This window comes from Macrobrachium nipponense, chromosome 4 (genome assembly GCF_015104395.2).
Source record: "Macrobrachium nipponense isolate FS-2020 chromosome 4, ASM1510439v2, whole genome shotgun sequence".
NCBI lineage: Eukaryota > Metazoa > Arthropoda > Malacostraca > Decapoda > Palaemonidae > Macrobrachium > Macrobrachium nipponense.
Window position 1 is genome coordinate 35,380,498 of NC_061100.1, and position 19,574 is coordinate 35,400,071.

Sequence of the window (19,574 nt, forward strand, 5' to 3'; positions counted from 1 at the left end):
AAACACCATACAAACAAACTAACAAAATAAACGTTCCGTCATCCACCTCTGAACTGTACGAAAATGTTGAGACATTTTGCAGTTAAACGTGTATTTGGATTAGTTGCCAATATGCTGAGAACGACTATTATTGGGGAACTATAATAGTAGATTCACATTAACCGTGCATCCGATGTCTAGGCCAGTCCCTTTCGACGCTCCAGATTGGCTGTTGATAAGCCAATCACAGGGCTGGAAACTCAGTCTCTCTCGAGAGTTCACATGTATGTGCCAACTCTCCTGAGGGATACGTCTTTCAAAAGTATACCTCAGGAGACGTGGAACTTACATCCTACCTTTGTAAACTCTCTAGACATCAGATGCATGGTTGATGTAAATCTACTATGGTTTCCTTCTATCATTTCAAAACTGACGAGGAACCGGGATCGGAGTGAGCTGTTTCTCTAACCCCCGAAGCCATCGCATTTAATCAAGCCGCGGAGACCAATGTCGGATTTGTTGCTTTGGAAAACCAGCGACGAGAAAAACATGCCATTGAAGATGCCAGTTCCTTGAAAAACAGATCAAACCCGAAGAAACCGAAGTCTTAGGAAAAAGTTACGAAGCGCCTATTCATTCACCGGATCAAGTTCTCGAGAAAGAAACCAAAACCTATTGACGAAAGAAAACAGATGAAGGAACAAGTCGACGATGTCCTCCGTCGAGTAATGGAGATGGAAAAGATGTTAGATGACGCCTGAGAAGGAAAAGAAAGAATTAATCCATCATTACGGCAAGAAAAAGATGCCATTGAAGATGCCAGGGGCCTTGAAGAACAGTTCAAAGAAAGGGACCTCTTCTTCAGAGAGACCAGCTTCCTTGCAAGCTATTTCTGTTACCCCGTGGGCCACCGCATCTAATCAAGTTGCAGTGATTGTTGTCATATTTGTTGCTTTGGACAACCTGCGGCAAGAAAAGTATGCCACTGAAGAGGCCAGTGGCTTTGAAAAACAGTTCAAAGAAATTGACCTCTTCTTCAGAAAGAAACCAGGTTCCGAGAGAGCTGTTTCTGTTAACCTAGAGCCATTGTATCTGATCGATCAGATTTGTTGCTTTTGAAAACCTGTGACCTGAAAAAGATGCCATTGAGCAAGAGGCCAGGGGCCTTGAAAAACAGTTCAAAGAATGGGACCTGTTCTTTCAGAGAGAAATCAGGTTGCGAGAGAGCTGTTTTTGTTACCATAGACAGGCAGCTCTCTCTCTCTCTCTCTCTCTCTCTCTCTCTCTCTCTCTCTCTCTCTCTCACACACACACACACACACACACACACACACACACATTGGTTGAAAGGGGCCTAGAAATACACTTTAATTTCTATGGAACTACCAGGAAAGATAAAATTTTCATATACTAAGATTGTCGCATGACGCCAATCTTGTGGGTTACTGCAGTCTAGATATCTAGTCCACCATCTAAAAAACTTCATTTACCGTTTTTCTCACATTAAATACTTCCTTAGGGACTTGTATTAAGCCTGCTGTTAGAAGCCAAGTCACAATGAAGATCCGAATTGATACTATGTATGATTTCCTAATGTATTCATACTCGTTTTTATTTCGTCCTTGGAAATGCAATAACTTGTTGTTCCCCTATAAGGAGGTAGTGTCGTTACCTCACGTGGTATACTGTAGGCATTACTTCAGGTTCTTTGCAGCATCCCTTCGGCTCCTATAGTAGATTCACATCAGCCGTGCATTTGATGTCTAGGCCAGTCCCTTACGACGCTCCTGATTGGCTGGGGTGGAAACTATCAGTCTCTCTCGAGAGTTCACATGGGTAGGATCTATGTTCCACCTCTCCTGAGGAATACGTCTTTCAAAAGTATACCTCAGGAGAGATGGAACATACATCCTGCCCATATGAACTCTCGAGAGAGACTGAGGGTGTCCAGCCCAGTGATTGGCTTATCAACAGCCAATCAGGAGCGTCGGAAGGGACTGGCCTAGACATCAAATGCATGGCTGATGTGAATCTACTATAGCTGCAACCCCTTTCATTCCTTTTACTGTACTTCTATTCGTGTTCTTTTTATTCCATCTTTCCTCCTCCCTCTCCTAATAATTCCTTCATAATGCATCTCTGAGGTTCTCCTTCTGTGACACCTTTCAAACCTTTTCACCCTCAATTTCCCTTTCAGTGCTGAATGACCTCACAGTTCCCAGCTCGTGACCTTCGGCATAAACTTTATATTCCATTCCAATCCAATTGCTCGTTGTCTTGGGTAGTTGGGTAGGAACGCCCAGCATCTCATTTTATGGCCACGGATTGTCCAGTTCATCGGAATATCAGTGGCGCGCTTTTATAGTTGGCGGATGATCCCAGGTGCCACATTCGGTTCCATTTCGGCGGCCGACGACCAAATAAACTTAGGGTTCGGCCATAACATTGAAGCTCGCTTGGTCGGTCTCTTGATTCCAGAACCTTTCCGCTTTTGATTCCCTTCGTATGTGGACATTTAGGCCTAGTTTCGTCGAATGCAACTTGATATATTGTTTGGTTGACCTTTTTATTTCTCTGTTATGATGGTGGGTGAATATTTCCGGGTTCATTTAATAATAGAGAGAGAAGAGAGAGAAGAGAGAGAGAGAGAGAGAGAGAGCTATGAACCATTAAGAACACGAGTGGGTCTTCAGCCAGATCATAAGAGCAGCCAACATTTTCTCATTAGATTATATTATTATCATTTGTATAATAAGCTGCTGATCTAGCCTGGAAATAAATGATAAGAGAAACATTATTTTATGGTTTTTTTTTATTTAGTTATTTAATTATTTATTTTATTTTTTACCAGGCCAGCACTATATCCATTTAGACACAAAAAGAATAAAAAGCTATATACTTGGAATCATAGTGGGCCTAATGCACCCATATTATTATTATTATTATTATTATTATTTTTTTTTTTTTTTTTTTTTTTTTTTTTTTTTTTGCTCTATCACAGTCCTCCAATTCGACTGTGTGGTATTTATAGTGTGGGGTTCCGGGTTGCATCCTGCTTCCTTAGGAGTCCATCACTTTTCTTACTATGTGTGCCGTTTCTAGGATCACACTCTTCTGCATGAGGCCCGGAGCTACTTCAGCCTCTAGTTTTTCCAGATTCCTTTTCAGGGATCTTGGGATCATGCCTAGTGCTCCTATGATTATGGGTACTATTTCCACTGGCATATCCCATATCCTTCTTATTTCTATTTTCAGATCATTTTTTCCCTCTCTTTCTCTTCAACTCTGGTGTCCCATGGTATTGCGACATCAATGAGTGATAAAGCATAGATCAGAAAACCAGGAAACAAATGACAATACACAAAGCACTACACCCAAGAGCAAATACGGACAGACTATACATAACACGAAAGGAAGGAGGGAGAGGACTACTAAGTATAGAGGACTGCGTCAACATCGAAAACAGAGCACTGGGGCAATATCTGAAAACCAGTGAAGACGAGTGGCTAAAGAGTGCATGGGAAGAAGGACTAATAAAAGTAGACGAAGACCCAGAAATATACAGAGACAGGAGAAAGACAGAAAGAACAGAGGACTGGCACAACAAACCAATGCACGGACAATACATGAGACAGACTAAAGAACTAGCCAGCGATGACAATTGGCAATGGCTACAGAGGGGAGAGCTAAAGAAGGAAACTGAAGGAATGATAACAGCGGCACAAGATCAGGCCCTAAGAACCAGATATGTTCATACTTACGAAAAATGAAACCATAAACCACATAGCAAGTGAATGCCCGGCACTTGCACAGAACCAGTACAAAAAGAGGCATGATTCAGTGGCAAAAGCCCTCCACTGGAGCCTGTGCAAGAAACATCAGCTACCTTGCAGTAATAAGTGGTACGAGCACCAACCTGAGGGAGTGATAGAAAACGATCAGGCAAAGATCCTCTGGGACTATGGTATCAGAACGGATAGGGTGATACGTGCAAACAGACCAGACGTGACGTTGATTGACAAAGTCAAGAAGAAAGTATCACTCATTGATTATTATTATTATTATTATTATTATTATTATATTATTATTATTATTATTATTTTATTATTAACCAGAGAGTCATATTATTATTATTATTAGTATTATTATTATTAACCTGGGAAAGTCTGGAAATCATATAATGGTATTTATCTATTGTCGTCAACTCTGTCTCGAAGTTTGTTGTCTAGTATCGTGTTCTTGTTCTTGTTTGGACATCTCTCATTCACGTCCTGTTAACAAGCGAGGCCGTTTCCCTTTGTTATTGCGAAGTTACCACTAAAGAAAAGTTTGTATGAGAGAGAGAGAGAGAGAGAGAGAGAGAGAGAGAGAGAGAGAGAGAGAGAGAGAGAGAGAGGTGAATATTATTGTTGTACGTATGTAGTTCGATCATTACTTTTATTAAATAAACTTATGTAGCTCAGTATGAGATCAGATATACTATGTAACCAATCAAACCCATTCTCTCTCTCTCTCTCTCTCTCTCTCTCTCTCTCTCTCTCTCTCTCTCTCTCTCTCTCTCTCTCTCTCTCTCTCACACACACACACACACACACGCACACACACACACACACACAAAATATAGTTGATACAGTTTTATCGTGTGAAATTCCCCGTTTAAGATAGGATGATATATAGTAGTTTGAGTTAAAACCATTGTATGATGAATTCACTCTGGAAATTTGCCATAATAGCAAAACCAAGTTTGATAGACATATGAAAAGAAAGGGGAGACTTTCGTGCTGTTAGGTTATAAAGCTTTTATTTTTGTGTGAAATCTTTGTAGGTGACAAAGGAAACTAGAAATGAGAAAATGGGAATACTGTCACTCAACTATTTTGCCAGCTATTACATTTCTTTATTATTATATCACTTGTAACTGTGCAAACATTCTTAATGAAATTAGAATACTATGTATGGAAATGCAAAATTATATGAACATTTGTGAATAGATAAATAGCAACAGAAGGTATTATTTGACCTTTGTCTGTCTAGCAGAACAACATTGGAAATTTATGGACAGTTCCTTAAAGGGAAGGTTTAGTGAAAGCCTTAAGTTTTACAGATTGCTCCACAATATTTATGCTACAAAAAGTTTAAGTTCTTGGATCGGTCTGTATGTTTGTTTGTCTGGCGGTTATTTTTCGGTTTTTAGGATTATTATATATTTCCTTTTTTTTCACCAAAGCGGGGCATCATAGGTAGAGATCCGAACCTAGATGAGGGACCCAATGTGGCGGGGGTGGGAGGTGCGCGATATATTCAGCCTTGGCGGAAGTTTGCAGTCTCTCATTGTAGTTATTTTCCTTCGTTTGAATGGCTACTGCTTGTTGCTGCAGTTTTTAAAGAGTAGAACCTATATCTGTAAGAGGGAAAGCTATTTGTTGAATTACATGAAAAGGGATGGAATGCAGTTGCTAAATAGTGAAGGCAAAAAAAAAAAAAAGTCAAAGATCTTTGGAGAGAAAAATTGATGGAGCAAACCCACTGGGACTTTTAAAATATAGAGTAATAATTGTATAGCAAATACGACCCACGTTATAAAACTCGACCTACTCGCAGAATGCTGACCTAGCATTCAGTTCCAGAGGCTCATTTGTAATGCGCGTCACGGCGAAAAGCATGTTTTACTTTCTAGGCTGGTTTGTGAAAAGTTTGTTTGATTGCCATAATCTCTTATCAGAACTTAATCCAGTTTTGGTTTCTGTAATATTTTGCTGTATACACTCTTTAGATAAGTTGTTGTTGTTTTTGTTGTGCTGTGTTAGCAGTTTGCTGTATTCCAGTAATGTCTGTCTTCTAACATTCTAATCTATTTTATGACCATGTGGCGTTGAGATAAGAAATTCACAATGTATGTATATGTGTGTGTGTGTGTGTGTGTATATTATATATTATATATATATATATATATATAGAGAGAGAGAGAGAGAGAGAGAGAGAGAGAGAGAGAGGAGAGAGAGAGAGAGAGAGAGAGAGAGGTATATTATGCTCTTCCACCCTTTACTTCACTTAAAGGCCTCTTTGAATACAAAGACCCGTGATGGCCGAAACCATCATAATCTAAACGAAGCCACCAGAATTCATTTATGATTATTACGATTTTGTAACTTTTTGGCCTTTTGTAGTTCAGCCCGCAGCGCGAACCACTCGCTCGATTGGATTAATACAGACTGACGAGGAAAATGAACGGTGGTTTTTGTTTCGGCTGGGAAAGGTTTCAGTTTCTACTGTGATGCTTTTATTTAGAAAATTGAGTATTATGAAGAGTATCACATTACTCAGACAACATCAATTACACTAACTTGTAAATCCTCTCTCTCTCTCTCTCTCTCTCTCTCTCTCTCTCTCTCTCTCTCTCTCTCTCTCTCTCTCTAGGCATAACAAAAGTAGAGGTAGACCGCAACCTATTTACATTAAACGAAAACCAGGCAAGAAATAATGGATGGAAACTAGGAGCTGAAGAGATACAACACCTCCCATTGTGGGAACTTCTTTTCATACAAGATATGTGACATGTGGAATAAACTACCACCAGAAGTTGTAAACAGTAACAGTGTGGAAGAGTTTAAAAGAAAGCTAGACAAAATCATTAGGGTACTGTGAATGCACAGTAAAACCTGCTCCTACAGAGCACACGATGTCTCCTCGGATGGACTAACAAGTCTTTTAGACATCCTAATCCTTGTAACTCCTTGTAACTCTCTCTCTCTCTCTCTCTCTCTCTCTCTCTCTCTCTCTCTCTCTCTCTCTGCATGAGGTGGAATTCAGTTATCAAGTGATATTTGGAGGATCAAGTGTGGATACATTGTCATCAAAATATCATTGATAAAGTCCTTGATCCGAGTTTTATGTTTGACGCCGACATTAAACAATGGGGCATATGATTTTCTTCAAAATGGGACCTTGTTATATATGTATATTTTAATTCACCATCTATTCGCAAGTTAGATAAACTTATAAAATGGTTTTGAAATTTTGGGTGATATTTATGAAAGCTTTGGTGAACTGTTTCCTTTGTTTTTTTTTTTACCGTTCACGTATATATATATATATATATATATATATATATATATATATATATATATATATATATATAAATGGGGGGACAGTTTGTAGCGTCCATAACCTTCATTTGAAAGTCACAGGTTCAATCCCAATGGGAGTCAGAAATATATATATATATATATATATATATATATATATATATATATATACACACAATGTGTGTGATACAATGTAAACGTTATGCATACATAGTGTGCATTTCTAGTACTTTCTTTATTCATGATGAGAGCGCCTATCATATAGAAGACTTATGAAAAAGATCGTCCGTCTTCTTTGCTGGTTTATCAGTTTGCTTAATGAAGTAAAAATCCACGAGTATTTCGCGAAGCTCTTACTTCATCTTCGTTAGGGTAAGCTGATGTGAGAATAACAGAATATGAAGTGAATGCTTCTCTCATTGGGCGGAGGCGTGTTGCCATGGTAACGATTACGAACTCCACTGAGAGAATTCTCACTCCCTTTTTTTTAATATATGGCCGAGTGGTATATTATAGTATGATGAACCATTTTCATTTCTTCATCGCTGCTTTTATTTGCTTAAGTGTTGTGACTCTAGATCCATTTGAATGCATTTCTGTTCTGTTTTTATTCTTGAGTGTTTATTAGTATATTTGAGCAAACGGATTCTTATAGTGTTTTTCTAAATCGACAAATAGCTCAATTTGATTTTTCAGTGTTTGCTCAACAGGTGATGACCGAAAGGAAAGGCGGTTGTTGACGTTCAAGTTACTGATTTTGTGTTTCTTTTCAGGGTGTGGTGGAGGAGGGCCGAGGACGGGCGACATCGTCTTCCAAGGTGTCCAAAATCGCGGGCATGTTCCAGGGAGGGGGTGGCGGAGGAGCCAGTGCCCCAAGCAGCAGCGCTCGAGGAGCCCCAGAGGATGAAACGGCCCCATCCGGATCCTCCAGCAGTCACGACGGGCCTCATCACGCCACGGTTGTCCGCACCGAATCTCACCTGGCCAGGTTTAATAACGCACGGGCCCTCTTCGAGAAAATGGGGCAAGGGGACGCGCCCCCTCCAAGCCAGCCTCGCCTGGTTGCTGCTAAAGCCACCCTCTCCGCCAGAGGGGAACCGAAGTCCTCTGAGAGTAAGACGGAGGCGAAGATCCCGAAATTCGAAACCAAAGTTGATACGTCGAAGGGAGAGACCAAGAAGATCACCGGTCCTTCGACGAGAACGCCCTTGACGTCGCACCATCTGAGACGTCCTCCTGGAGCGGGTGGGGGCAGCTCCAGTAGTGACGAGAGGGGAGGCCGAGCAGAGTCCATCTCCCCGGCGAGGTCCATCGGTGGGACCTCTTCCTCGTCCTCTCGGTCTGCGTCGCCCAGTCCAGCGCGAACCACTAACGGCCACGCCCATCACAGCGATCATGAGACAGTGGGCGTTGGCGCCGGTAGCGCTGGAGCAGCGACCGCAGGGATTGGTGTGTTAGGACTCCGAAGACCTGGCTCTGCGTCCAGTCGTTCTCTGTCGACTTCCAGCACGGAGTCCGAACCCCCCCGGAGGTGGCCTCCCGGGAAGATCTCCTCCTCCTCTTCGTCAACGTCGTCGAGGGCTTCAGCGTCCTCGACAGCCGTCTTGGACAGCAACGTCACGAGTAAAATCACCTCCTTCAAGGGAGATTCAGGGAAATCAGACTCCTCCGCCGCCATCTCAGATCTCAGGAAATTGAAGCCCGAAAAGCCGGCGAAACCGGAAGGCTTAGAACGACGGATCTCCGCGCACGAACAGCATCAGGAGCTTATCGCGAGACACAAGAACTGGTTCCAGACGTTCTCAAAGAACAGATCTCCAGCCTCCTCACCTGTCAAGCCGGACTCGAGACCAGAGTCGCCAAACAAGGCTGAAGGGAGGCCGCCCTCCCCTTGCAAGGATGAGGAATTCAGAACGGTCTCGCCGTCGAAGTCTGAATGGAGATCGACTCAGCCGTCCAAGTCTGAACAGAGGTAAAGTACTGGAGCTCTTTTGCTGTCTGAACTTTGCTTTCTGTGGGAGATTCTTGCATTTGAGTTGAAAGTGAAAGTTCCTTACACCCTAGGATAAGGCATTACACTTTCATTAGAGCCTTTGCAGTGTTATTTTGTTATAGTCCATTGCTTTGTTTGTGATACTCTTCAAACTACACACACACACACACACACACACATATATATACATACATGTACACCACATGTTACTATATGTATTTATTATTTAATAATTATATATTAATAATTTATATATATTATAATAATATATATACCCAAATTATATACTATATGTATACATATGATAGATATTTATACAAATATATGTACAACAACATATTATATTATATATATATATATATATATATATATATATATATATATATATATGCGCATATGTATGTACACAACCTCATGGGAAATAATTAGGCATGTAGAGCTAGATTCATATGGCACTAATGACGCTCATAGCTCGTGTAAATGGTCGTTATCATAGTAAGGTGCCTCATGAAACTTATTTCGGGAAACCTTAGGAATTTCTGAGGAAGTATTATCCTTGCAGTTTGGGCCAAACGGTTTTTGTGAAATTCATATTAAAAAAGACCGCACAAAGATTTAAATAAACCTTACAAGGTTGGAGTAAGTTATTTTTTATTTTAGTTCCAGGTTAATCTTCTTCCAAAGATTTAAAGGTCTGTAAATGATATAATAATAGGGTAGGGTGTTAAAGGTAAACTACCAAATGAAATGACTGAAATTGTAAGTATGAGGTCTTGGGGGAGTAAGGAGTCAAAAATATTGATTGATCGAGTTAGATGTAGAACTGGCGGCTGTAGGTAAATGACAGAAGTTGGACTTCAAGGCAAATATAGTTTCATTTGTAAGCTCCGTACAGTTACCAGTCTTTCAAGTTCATAGAAGTGTTTCAAGGTTTTCTTAAACTGTATTTTGAATTTGTAACTAAAGGTAATTCTGACATTTAGGATTTGAGTTATATTAGTTTCATTAAAAATACGCTTGTTAAATAATTGACGTGAAAAATTGTTCTACGAAATATTTTGTATAATAAGTTAAGGTATCATCAAACTTTGCTATTTCCTTTTACTTATATGTGAATCATTTTTCCTTTGCTTATCACTTTTGGTTTTGCTTTTAGCAGCTGTGTGGCATGGGAGCACTGATTGTGTACGTTGCTTTTATGCAAGGCCGCTCCATTAATGCTTTTTTCCCATTTTTTGCTTGAAATAGTCAGGGGACCATTTTCATAGAATGAAAAGTAAGTTTCACCGTAGAAATTTAGTTTTACTGAATGAATAATGTTCATTGTTAGCAAAGAGATGTTTTTGCTTTGTTGTGTACCTGTGTTATTTGTCCGTGTTCGTTTGTCTGGTTGACTTGTGTCGTTCCCTTCTGTGTATGTCTGTGCATGATTTTTTTTTATTTCTATATCCTGCTTTTCCTTGTATGTGGGGTTGTCCCGTCAGTGGACCTCATGAGGTGCACTGTAGGCATTACTTAAGGTTCTTTGCAGCGTTCCTTCGGCCCCTAGCTGCAACCACTTTCGTTTCTTTTACTGTACCTCCTTTCATGTACTCTTTCTTCATCTTACTTTCCACCCTCTCCTAACACTTGATTCATAGTGCAACAGCGAGGTTTTCCTCCTGTTACAGCTTTCAAACCTTTTACTGTCAATTTCCATTTCAGCGCTGAATGACCTCATAGGTCCCAGTCCTTGGACCCTTGGCCTAAATTTTATATTGAACTCATTTAATATATCTTGCTTGTCTGTTTTTATTTTCGTGTGAAATGTGTCAATGTTGGCTACTCCCTTATTTGCAGTTGTGTAATTGCAGCTGATCTCTCTAATATACCGTAGTAGTAATGCGTGCGTTAACTTCGTTGTTTATAATCTAATCTCATATCTATGCTGCGTTTTTTATTGTTACGGATGAGCAAGGACAATCTGTCCAACTGAAGTTCACCGGAAATTGCTTTCAGATTCACTAGCAGATTCTCAGTCGTAAGTTTTGTGCTTTCGGCTTAATTATGAGCGCCGGAGACCGTTCAGTTCCCAAGTCATAACGTTGTTACGAAACATTTTAATTCTCCTTCATGCAGTTGCGTAAGAGAAATTGTATGCTTTCTGATTCTCAACTGTGAGGCTGGAGATGCTTTGTAGTTCTCGTGAGATCATCAGTCCCCTTGCGAAACTGACGTCTGTGGAGGGTTAATTTCCCTGGGTGTTCCCTCAGGCACGCGCGATCCTACGGCGGCAGTTACGAAAAGGAGGCGGAAGATGAAGCCAGGAAGGAAAAGGACGACTCGTTCGACGAAGAATCCAAGGACGAAAGAGCCAACAAAGTCGACGAGCAAGAGGCGTGGTCTTCTGTCCTCCAGAGTCGCTACGGTCCTAAGGCGAAGGATCTCCTCAGTCCCAGGTAAGGGAAGGGAAGGGGAGAGGGCCTTCCTGTGACAACTTCAGAAATGGAAACACACACACACACACACACACACACACACACACACACACATATATATATATATATATATATATATATATATATATATATATATATATATATATATATATAGAGAGAGAGAGAGAGAGAGAGAGAGAGAGAGATGAGAGAGACGAGAGAGAGAGAGCGCGAGAGACGGGAGGGAGAGGGGATTCTGAGAGAGGAGAGAGGAGATCGGGTGTCGAGAGATAGAGAGAGAGAGAAGAGAGAGAGAGAGAGAGAGAGAGAGAGAGAGAGAGAGAGATCGTTTAATAATTCCCCCATGGGTGTAAGTTATCCCCACTGTATAGTGAATTCGATATTGTATGATATTTCTGGTTTAATATTTGTGTGTGTATGTATATATATATATATATATATATATATATATATATATATATATTGTGTGTGTGTATGAGAGTAATTGTTAAATTAATTTTTCGATAGATTAGTCGGTTTGAAGGATTGTTACTTTTACAGGGGCAACTTCTAAGTTCGCAGGTATAGAGGTAATGTCTTGGCTAGAGCACCTCCAGGATTTTTTCAAAATAGAGAAGTGGCGTTTGAAGTAAACCCTCCCAAACTCTTGGGCTTTTTCAACCTCCTTTTGAAGGCTTTCCCTTTTGCGTGTATTTCCCCCTCCCCCTACAAGTTAAAAGAGGAAAGGGCTGAGGGTCCGGATCAGGTGGTCAGGATGATGGGGTCAGGATGAGGGGGAAAAAAAAAAGGGGATCATTCTTCCCAAGAGGGTTACTTGCCTCTCATCACTCACTGTAGGAAAGAGAGGAGGAGTTTTCAGCTTATCCCCCTGACGTAGTTTTATATCAATCATTTTTATCGTTTAGCAGTCGTTCAGATAAGAAATTATTATTTTTTTTTAATTTCCACTATTCTTACCACAGTTTAACAAGACTTCTATGGACCACTATTGCTTTAATATTGTAGAAAAATTGCTTTAATATTGTAAGAAATTACTATTTTATGAATTTCCACAATTCATACCACGGTTTAACAAGAATTCTATGGACCACTATTGCTTTAATATTGTAAAAAAAAAAATTGCTTTGATATTGTAAGAAATTACTATTTTCTTAATTTCCAATTTTCATACCACAGTTTAACAACAGTTCTATATACCAATAATGCTTTAATATTGTCAAAAAAATTTTTAGCCTTGATCACAGTTCTAGGTTTTTACCCAGAAACTAATTATTTTTCTATCATCTACTCTTTTCATAATTACTAATGTGTATTTTAACTTTGCTTCACATTAAGAGTTTATCATTTGTTAGTTTTAGGATTGCATGGGTTGCATTGCAGAGGGAAAAGTTGCAGTACTTAGTTTAAATGAGCCAAGAATGGCAAAGTAGAAGATTAAGAGAGTCCTTTTTGGATTAAGTAAAAGTTGAGATAGGCAGAAGTTGAAGTTGGAACAGAAGGGAGGAAAGTATGGCTTCATTTGAATGCAGTCAAGATAAATAAGACATAAGATGGAAGTGAGAAGAGTATTAAAAGAGACAGAGGTGGAAGGACCCTCCGTGGGGTCGTAATCTTACAAAGGAACGCCATTTGGTACAGAAAGGTAAGAACAGGATATGAAGAACATGAGTGTCAGAATGACAAAAAACAATTATTTAAGGTGCAGTTTCATGGCAAGAAGGGAAGAATGGATATGATAATCGAGAAGAAAGTGGGAAAGATCAAAACAATGATGGATTAGAGATATGGAGGGGAAAAGCATTAGTTCTACAGGGAACTAGTGGACAGTGGAATGGTAATCAACAAGTGGATCTCAGAATAAACTGTGCAAATAGAAAGGCTGTCAGAAGTCAATACGTCAGTAGGTTGATGTATTAAGTATATCGGAAATTTGTTAAACGTGGAAGATATAAGGCAATTAGAGCGGAATAACACAAGAGTGGGAAGGGTTGGGTATGTTTGAGTATTATAATGGAAGCAGCTGTTGGGAATGTGTAAGAAAAGGAATCAAGAAAATGAAAACGTGAAAAGACACTATTTGATGGGATTGCCGGTGAGATTATGTATGTGATACCTGTAACAAAGTGACTAAGTGGCGGACTAGAATATTCAACCAGTAGCTAGATCAGGAAAAGGTTCTAGAGAGAGGATTCTGAAAGATAGTCAGATCAAGCGTTTTTTATGCAACTGTTTGAAAAAAAAAAAAAAAAAAAAAAAAAAAAAAAGGTAAGTAAGTTTCACGTGATATCAACTAAGGATAAAAAAGAGGCTGAAACAATGAAAGTTAATATGGATGTTGGTAGAATAGCATCAGTAGAGTCTTTTAGTTATATAAAAGTGAAATAAGATTGCTGGGATTTAGTTAGAGAGAGTGGAAACTGTAGAAATGAACTCTGTGTAATACTCATATATGTGGCATAAGGAGAATTGAAGGTGTGAGAAATATGGAGATATGAATAAACGGTAAGAAGGGTAGGGTTTAAGTGAAAGAAAAGCGCATCACTTTTTTATGGTCTATTCATATGGATAAAAAGAATGAAGATAGTTTGGAGGGTAAAATTTAGAAATATTAGAAGGAAGGAGAAAGTGCTTGGTGGACGGTTTGAAGAGGTATTGGAAAGGAAGGATCGTAGCATCCAGGAGCACAAGAATTTGTGCAAAATATGGGTCAACAGTATAGTATGAGAAAGTTTTCTGCATGGTTTTGAAATTGGCAACGATATATATATATATATATATATATATATATATATATATATATATATATATGTACATATATATATTGAAATTTTCTATACCGGAAAACTCATTAACGATTCACGAATTATATAGAATGAATGTGGTATATAGAATGAATGTGACAGTGACTCTGTGTATGTTTGTAATCATGCTTGCAAAAGGCAAGTAAGTATAAAAGCCAGCCGTGTATACATTTGACACTGTCTTGTTTCAGTTTGAACGGTTCAAGAACCAAGCTGTCAATGAGCACTGAACAATATTGTTTAATCATTTTATTCCCGCCAAAAATAAGATACCTAGCCTATTGTGTATTGTTAATAAGCCACTGCATCAAAAATCAATGCCGAAATCGGTGTTAGCTTAGTAAAGTCAAATGAGGTAAGGTTGGTACTAGACGAACAATAAATTTGGCTCTTTGTTCGCGTCTGTAATTGCCTTCAGTTTTTTCTGTCAGTGTTCTGAGAGAGCTCAATAAACCAAGTTTATTAAGCATTAGCGCTTGTTTCAATGTAGTTTTGTTACCGCTGGAAATTTACGTTTTCTTTCTTCGACTTTTCACAGAGGACGAGCGGAAGGGGAAACTGTATCAGACTGGAGGAAGGAGCGTGCTGCTATTCTCTCAAGTGAGTATTATTTTGATTTGCCATCTGTTTTATTAGTATTTATTTAGAATGGCTAACGGACAAAGTTTTCGTTTGTACTTATTTGTGAAACATTCAGAATACAAGCTATATTGGTGGGTATTTCTTTAACATTTGTCCAGAAGTAGTGAAGATTAATGTTGCTAATGGACAAGGAATTGTTAAAACCGAACTGAGCTAAGAAGATTCCGTGATTTTGACGTTCTTATTTTATGTCTGTAATGTTTCTGAAGACATTGAGGCTTTATTATGGATATATGCATTGCGCATCATCTTTGTATTTTCTATCCTTGGTAATTTTATTTTATATCAGTCATGTGAAAGTTTCCTCAATTAAATTCACTGTTACCTTTCATCTATATAAGCTAATAGTTATTTCAAATGAATTCTTCTGGACTGATATGCATAAAATCTTTACTTTGAAAACTATCGTCTAACGATCGTGTAATATAATCTTGATTTTTTTATATCATGAATATAAGTAGCTGACTATAGTATATCAGTAGTCAAGTGATGCACTGTGTTGTTGGGGAAATATGGTTTATTTCCTGTGTTGTGGAGGTTTTTTGAACTTGAGTGTTTCAAAAGACCTTTGGTTATACGTGTCAAATGGATTTGCATAGCTGTGCCTACAGTAATGAGCTTCACATCATCTTTTAATTAAAGTCTTAGCAGAGTGGGTTATAGTTTTTGTGTAGAGATCTTTTCGGCCCTAAGTTGCCTCCGAACTGTGGGATTTGTACCTTCGTAGGTTAGCATACCCAGCATAAAAAGCCCACATTTTTTTTTCTTCGAATTTGGCTCTCATAATCGCCTTAAGAAAAATAATTATGGTTTCTTCATCCACGTTCCTACTTCAAAGTATGCAGCACCCTTATGAAAATTTCTGGGATATGTATAGTCCTCCATAATTAGAGTCATTTCAGTTTCTGAAGTATTAAAAAAAATAAATAAACTTTAAACTTCAAAGATCTTGCCGGGAACTGCAGTCATCTAGTTAACAGAGAGAACTGTTTTCCTCATATAAAAGAGTTCACTATTTGCACAGAGGTTCAATATCAAAGATGATAGTTCTAAGATTTGCCCACAGAACTTATAGATCTGAGCTTTAAATGATATTTAACAAGTTTTTTTTTACATAGGCTGTAATTTTGTTTTCTTTCTTTTACATAGGCCCCTAACTTAGAGAACACGGCGTTAATAGTCTTTATTTTATGTTATTTATTTTTTTTTTTTGTCTACATAGGCCCCTAACTTAGAGAGCACGGCGTTAAGAGAGAAACATATCTTTTGTAAATTAGTATAGTGAAGTAGTCAGTATTATTCCCACGCAGATTCCCTAGGCACGTATTTACACCATAATAATTTACTAAGAACGGCAATACATATTATGTATTGCCGTTCTTAATAAATTACACATTTTGTGCGTCTATCCATCGCTTGTGTGCGGCCGTTAGTAAGAAATTGTACACAGTTTTATTCAGAAATTGCGTACATTGTTTTCTTTAAGTCTAAGGAAACGGATGATGCGTTGAAAATAGTTATGCACTCAGTGTAGTTCAGGTTCAACAGTGTTTCATATAATTAGATATTACAATAATTCTAGCAGAAGAAGTTGGAAATTGCGGTCACTGTAAATCCACACAGAAAAGATTCCCTGTTTTTAACTCTGTTAAACTGTATTTTTATTGAAATAACGAGTCCTCTTATTCAAGAATGATAAGGCACTTCTCCCCTAACCTCCCCCTTCTCCGCAGACCAAGTAACCTGATACCCACACCTACCACAGGGGTCTAAAGAAAAGGAGAAGAAAAGAGAAGGTTCAGGGAGAAGGACTGTAGAGGTCCAATCCCGAAGGAAGCTATAAATCCTAAGGCTAAAGATGGGGCAGCTTTAGGAAAGGCCTGGGACTTTTTTGGCTTTTTTTTTTTCTCTCTCTCTCTAACTTTGTATTGAAGGGGAATGTTTTTTCCACTTTTATCCCTGATCCTTATCCTTTTTGTGATTGTTCTGTGAATTTGGAAGAGATTCGCTTTGTCTTTTCTGTTGTTAATTTCCTCCTCAACACGTGAATGCCTAAGTTCTCTTTAGAATGACAAAGAACAGCCACAGATAAAGAAGGAAAAGTTGATAACATAGAAAAGTATTTTTTTAAATCTCTCTCTCTCCTCTCTCTCTCTCTCTCTCTCTCTCTCTCTCTCTCTCTCTCTCTCTCCAAGGCCGGGCGGTGGGTAAAGCATTTATCGTAAGTTTGGGTGCATGGTGTCATGCAAACATTCAAGATATTCTTTTCATGGTCTGATCACGTGTATTAGGGCAAAAAGAAATAGAAACAGGTTAAATAGACTTGAGAAAAAAAAAATGTTTTAAGAGCCTTGGGAGCTTGTCAAGTCAAGGTGAAACAGTAATCAGTAGGATACACGTTTGTTGACTTTTTGTTTATTTTTTGTTTTATTACGTGAATGTTGACGAAACTGCTAAGTTGACGCTCTGGAATAGCCTAAGAATGTAGGGAGGAAAGAGAGAGAAAATTATGGAAATGGAGCAGGAGTATCATGAGTACTAATCATCCTTTCAAAGCCCAAGTGGAGTAGAGAGAAAGGAGAAAGGACACTGAAAACATCCCTCTTTATTCCCATAATGTCTTCCCTGTGACAGCTCGGGAATTCCCGGGCCGTCCTTAAGGCCTTTTTTGGTTGAGTCATTTCAACCTGCACCTGGAAATATCGTGAGGTCAGCTCGCCCCATGTTTCCTCTGAAAATAGATGACGTCATGGGGTCTTCTCCCCCTCTCCCTAATCCGCCTCTTTGCTTTCGCCTGCATTCGTGGCTGGATGTGTCGTCGACGGGGATCGCGATTTGGGACATCACTGCATTTGTTGTTGTTGTTGTTGTTGTTGCTGTTGCTGTAGTAAGTTTTATATCTTAATTGTTAGAGTTCCTTGACACTCGCTCGTGTTTGTGTGCACTGCCTTTTATATTATGTGTATGTGTGTTTGTGCCGCAAATAACTGGCAGTTGCATTCATGGTTACTCTCTCTCTCTCTCTCTCTCAGCGATATAAATACCCGTCCCTTTTTCTACGCTAAGACAAACAGCCACTCAAAACTTCTTAGAACCGTGATGTGGCGACCTTTTGACCTTTTAATTAAGCACCAAAGAAAACGGTTAGACATCGACAAGATGAGAAAGAGAACCTCTCTCTCTCTCTCTCTCTCTCTCTCTCTCTCTCTCTCTCTCTCTCTGAGAGTAAAGGCCATATTGAAGTCTGACGGCACGGGAAACTGATTGCCCTAATCAAGTCCCACAGCATTAAGGGACATAAAGAGGAAGGAAATGAATGAAGGCCTGATCAAGAGAAATCTATGAGACACTCTAAATTTGAGAAAACGAAAGCGTGGAGAGAATTGCTAAGATAGAACCTGAAAAGAGGTATTTTCTTAGATATGGAGATAATTATGTCCAAAGTCTGCATCCAATTTATGCTAGAAAGCAGAGAACATTAGGGAAAGGGATGGCGTGCTGGTCTTAAGGAGCGGCGGATCTGCCCTCTTTTGCTTTCAACCGTGACACCTGACTTTTAAAAGAATGCCATTTGACGTCGTAACCTCCTTTTACGTCACCGATATGACGACGTCGTTCATTGTGGGCCAACAATGATGTTATTCGTAGTTGTCGAACGATCCTCTCTCTCTCTCTTTTGTCTGGTTCATTCAGGTAGTTGAATGGGAATGCGAATAATTGTTTGCGCAACGGACGAAAAACAAAAGTGGAAATCATTTCATTGGTCAGATTTAGACTCGGAATAACAGACGATAAACTGAAAAGTTTCCAGTGCAATAGAAGTTCGGTCGAAATTCCGACAACAAACGCAGGATCACCTTGAAGTATTTTGCTCGTCACTCTGCATAGAGGATCATTCCTTCCCCTTCTCTCTCTCTCTCTCCTCTCTCTCTCTCTCTCTCTCTCTCTCGTGAGTCGTTTCAAGTATCATTTATAGAGTGAATTTGGGATCAATTTTCCTTGGTGGTTTTGAGAAGAATCTACTTATTACTTCCTGTTTTTCACGGTAAAGATCTCCGTTGAGCTTCTTAAACAGTTTGTTGAGTATCTCAAGATGAAAGAACTGACGAAGTTGATGTCAAGAAATAAAATTGATATTTGTTTAATGCAGTTCGTGTTAACATTTCATCTTCTTGTCTTCAAGGGCAGAATGAGTGAAGTGAGGTCTTGTTGATATACATTTAAAGATATTCACTTTCGTAAAATAATTTTAGCAATTGCTGTTTATGTTACAGCTTGGTATCATTTAATTATATGTCTACTGGATAATGATTGGATGATTAATGATCGTCAGTATTGCAATGCAAAAAAAAAAAGGACGAGTACTTTTTTCAGAAATTTGTGTTTTTTTTTATGACACGGCATTGAAATATTCAGTTATGAATACAATCAGGTATATAATCATTGTTGCGTTATTGTTACATTTTAATCTTCGTCAGCTGTTTATCTAGCATATACGTGATTGTAGATGATCTTTTTAGTTTTGTAAGAGTTATGTAGAACCAGTATTTATATTCCATAATGACATGAATTGATGTATACCTAGAACCAGTATTTATATTACACATTTCTCTAAATGGTGTATGTAGAATGTGAC

The 19,574-nt window shown here is 38.9% G+C and overlaps 1 protein-coding gene across 6 annotated transcripts in view; it reads left to right on the top strand.

The window, feature by feature from the left end:
* Window positions 1-19,574, top strand: part of LOC135210852 (uncharacterized) — a 741,193-nt gene that overhangs the window by 424,667 nt on the left and 296,952 nt on the right. For 5 of the 6 annotated variants that reach the window (XM_064243740.1, XM_064243741.1, XM_064243743.1 and 2 more), the window contains 3 exons: window positions 7,838-9,036; window positions 11,310-11,495; window positions 14,835-14,896. In XM_064243740.1, coding sequence (XP_064099810.1) covers window positions 7,838-9,036; window positions 11,310-11,495; window positions 14,835-14,896 — 1,447 coding nt within the window. The remainder of the gene's footprint in view (window positions 1-7,837; window positions 9,037-11,309; window positions 11,496-14,834; window positions 14,897-19,574) is intronic. The other variant, XM_064243745.1, reaches the window with a different exon arrangement.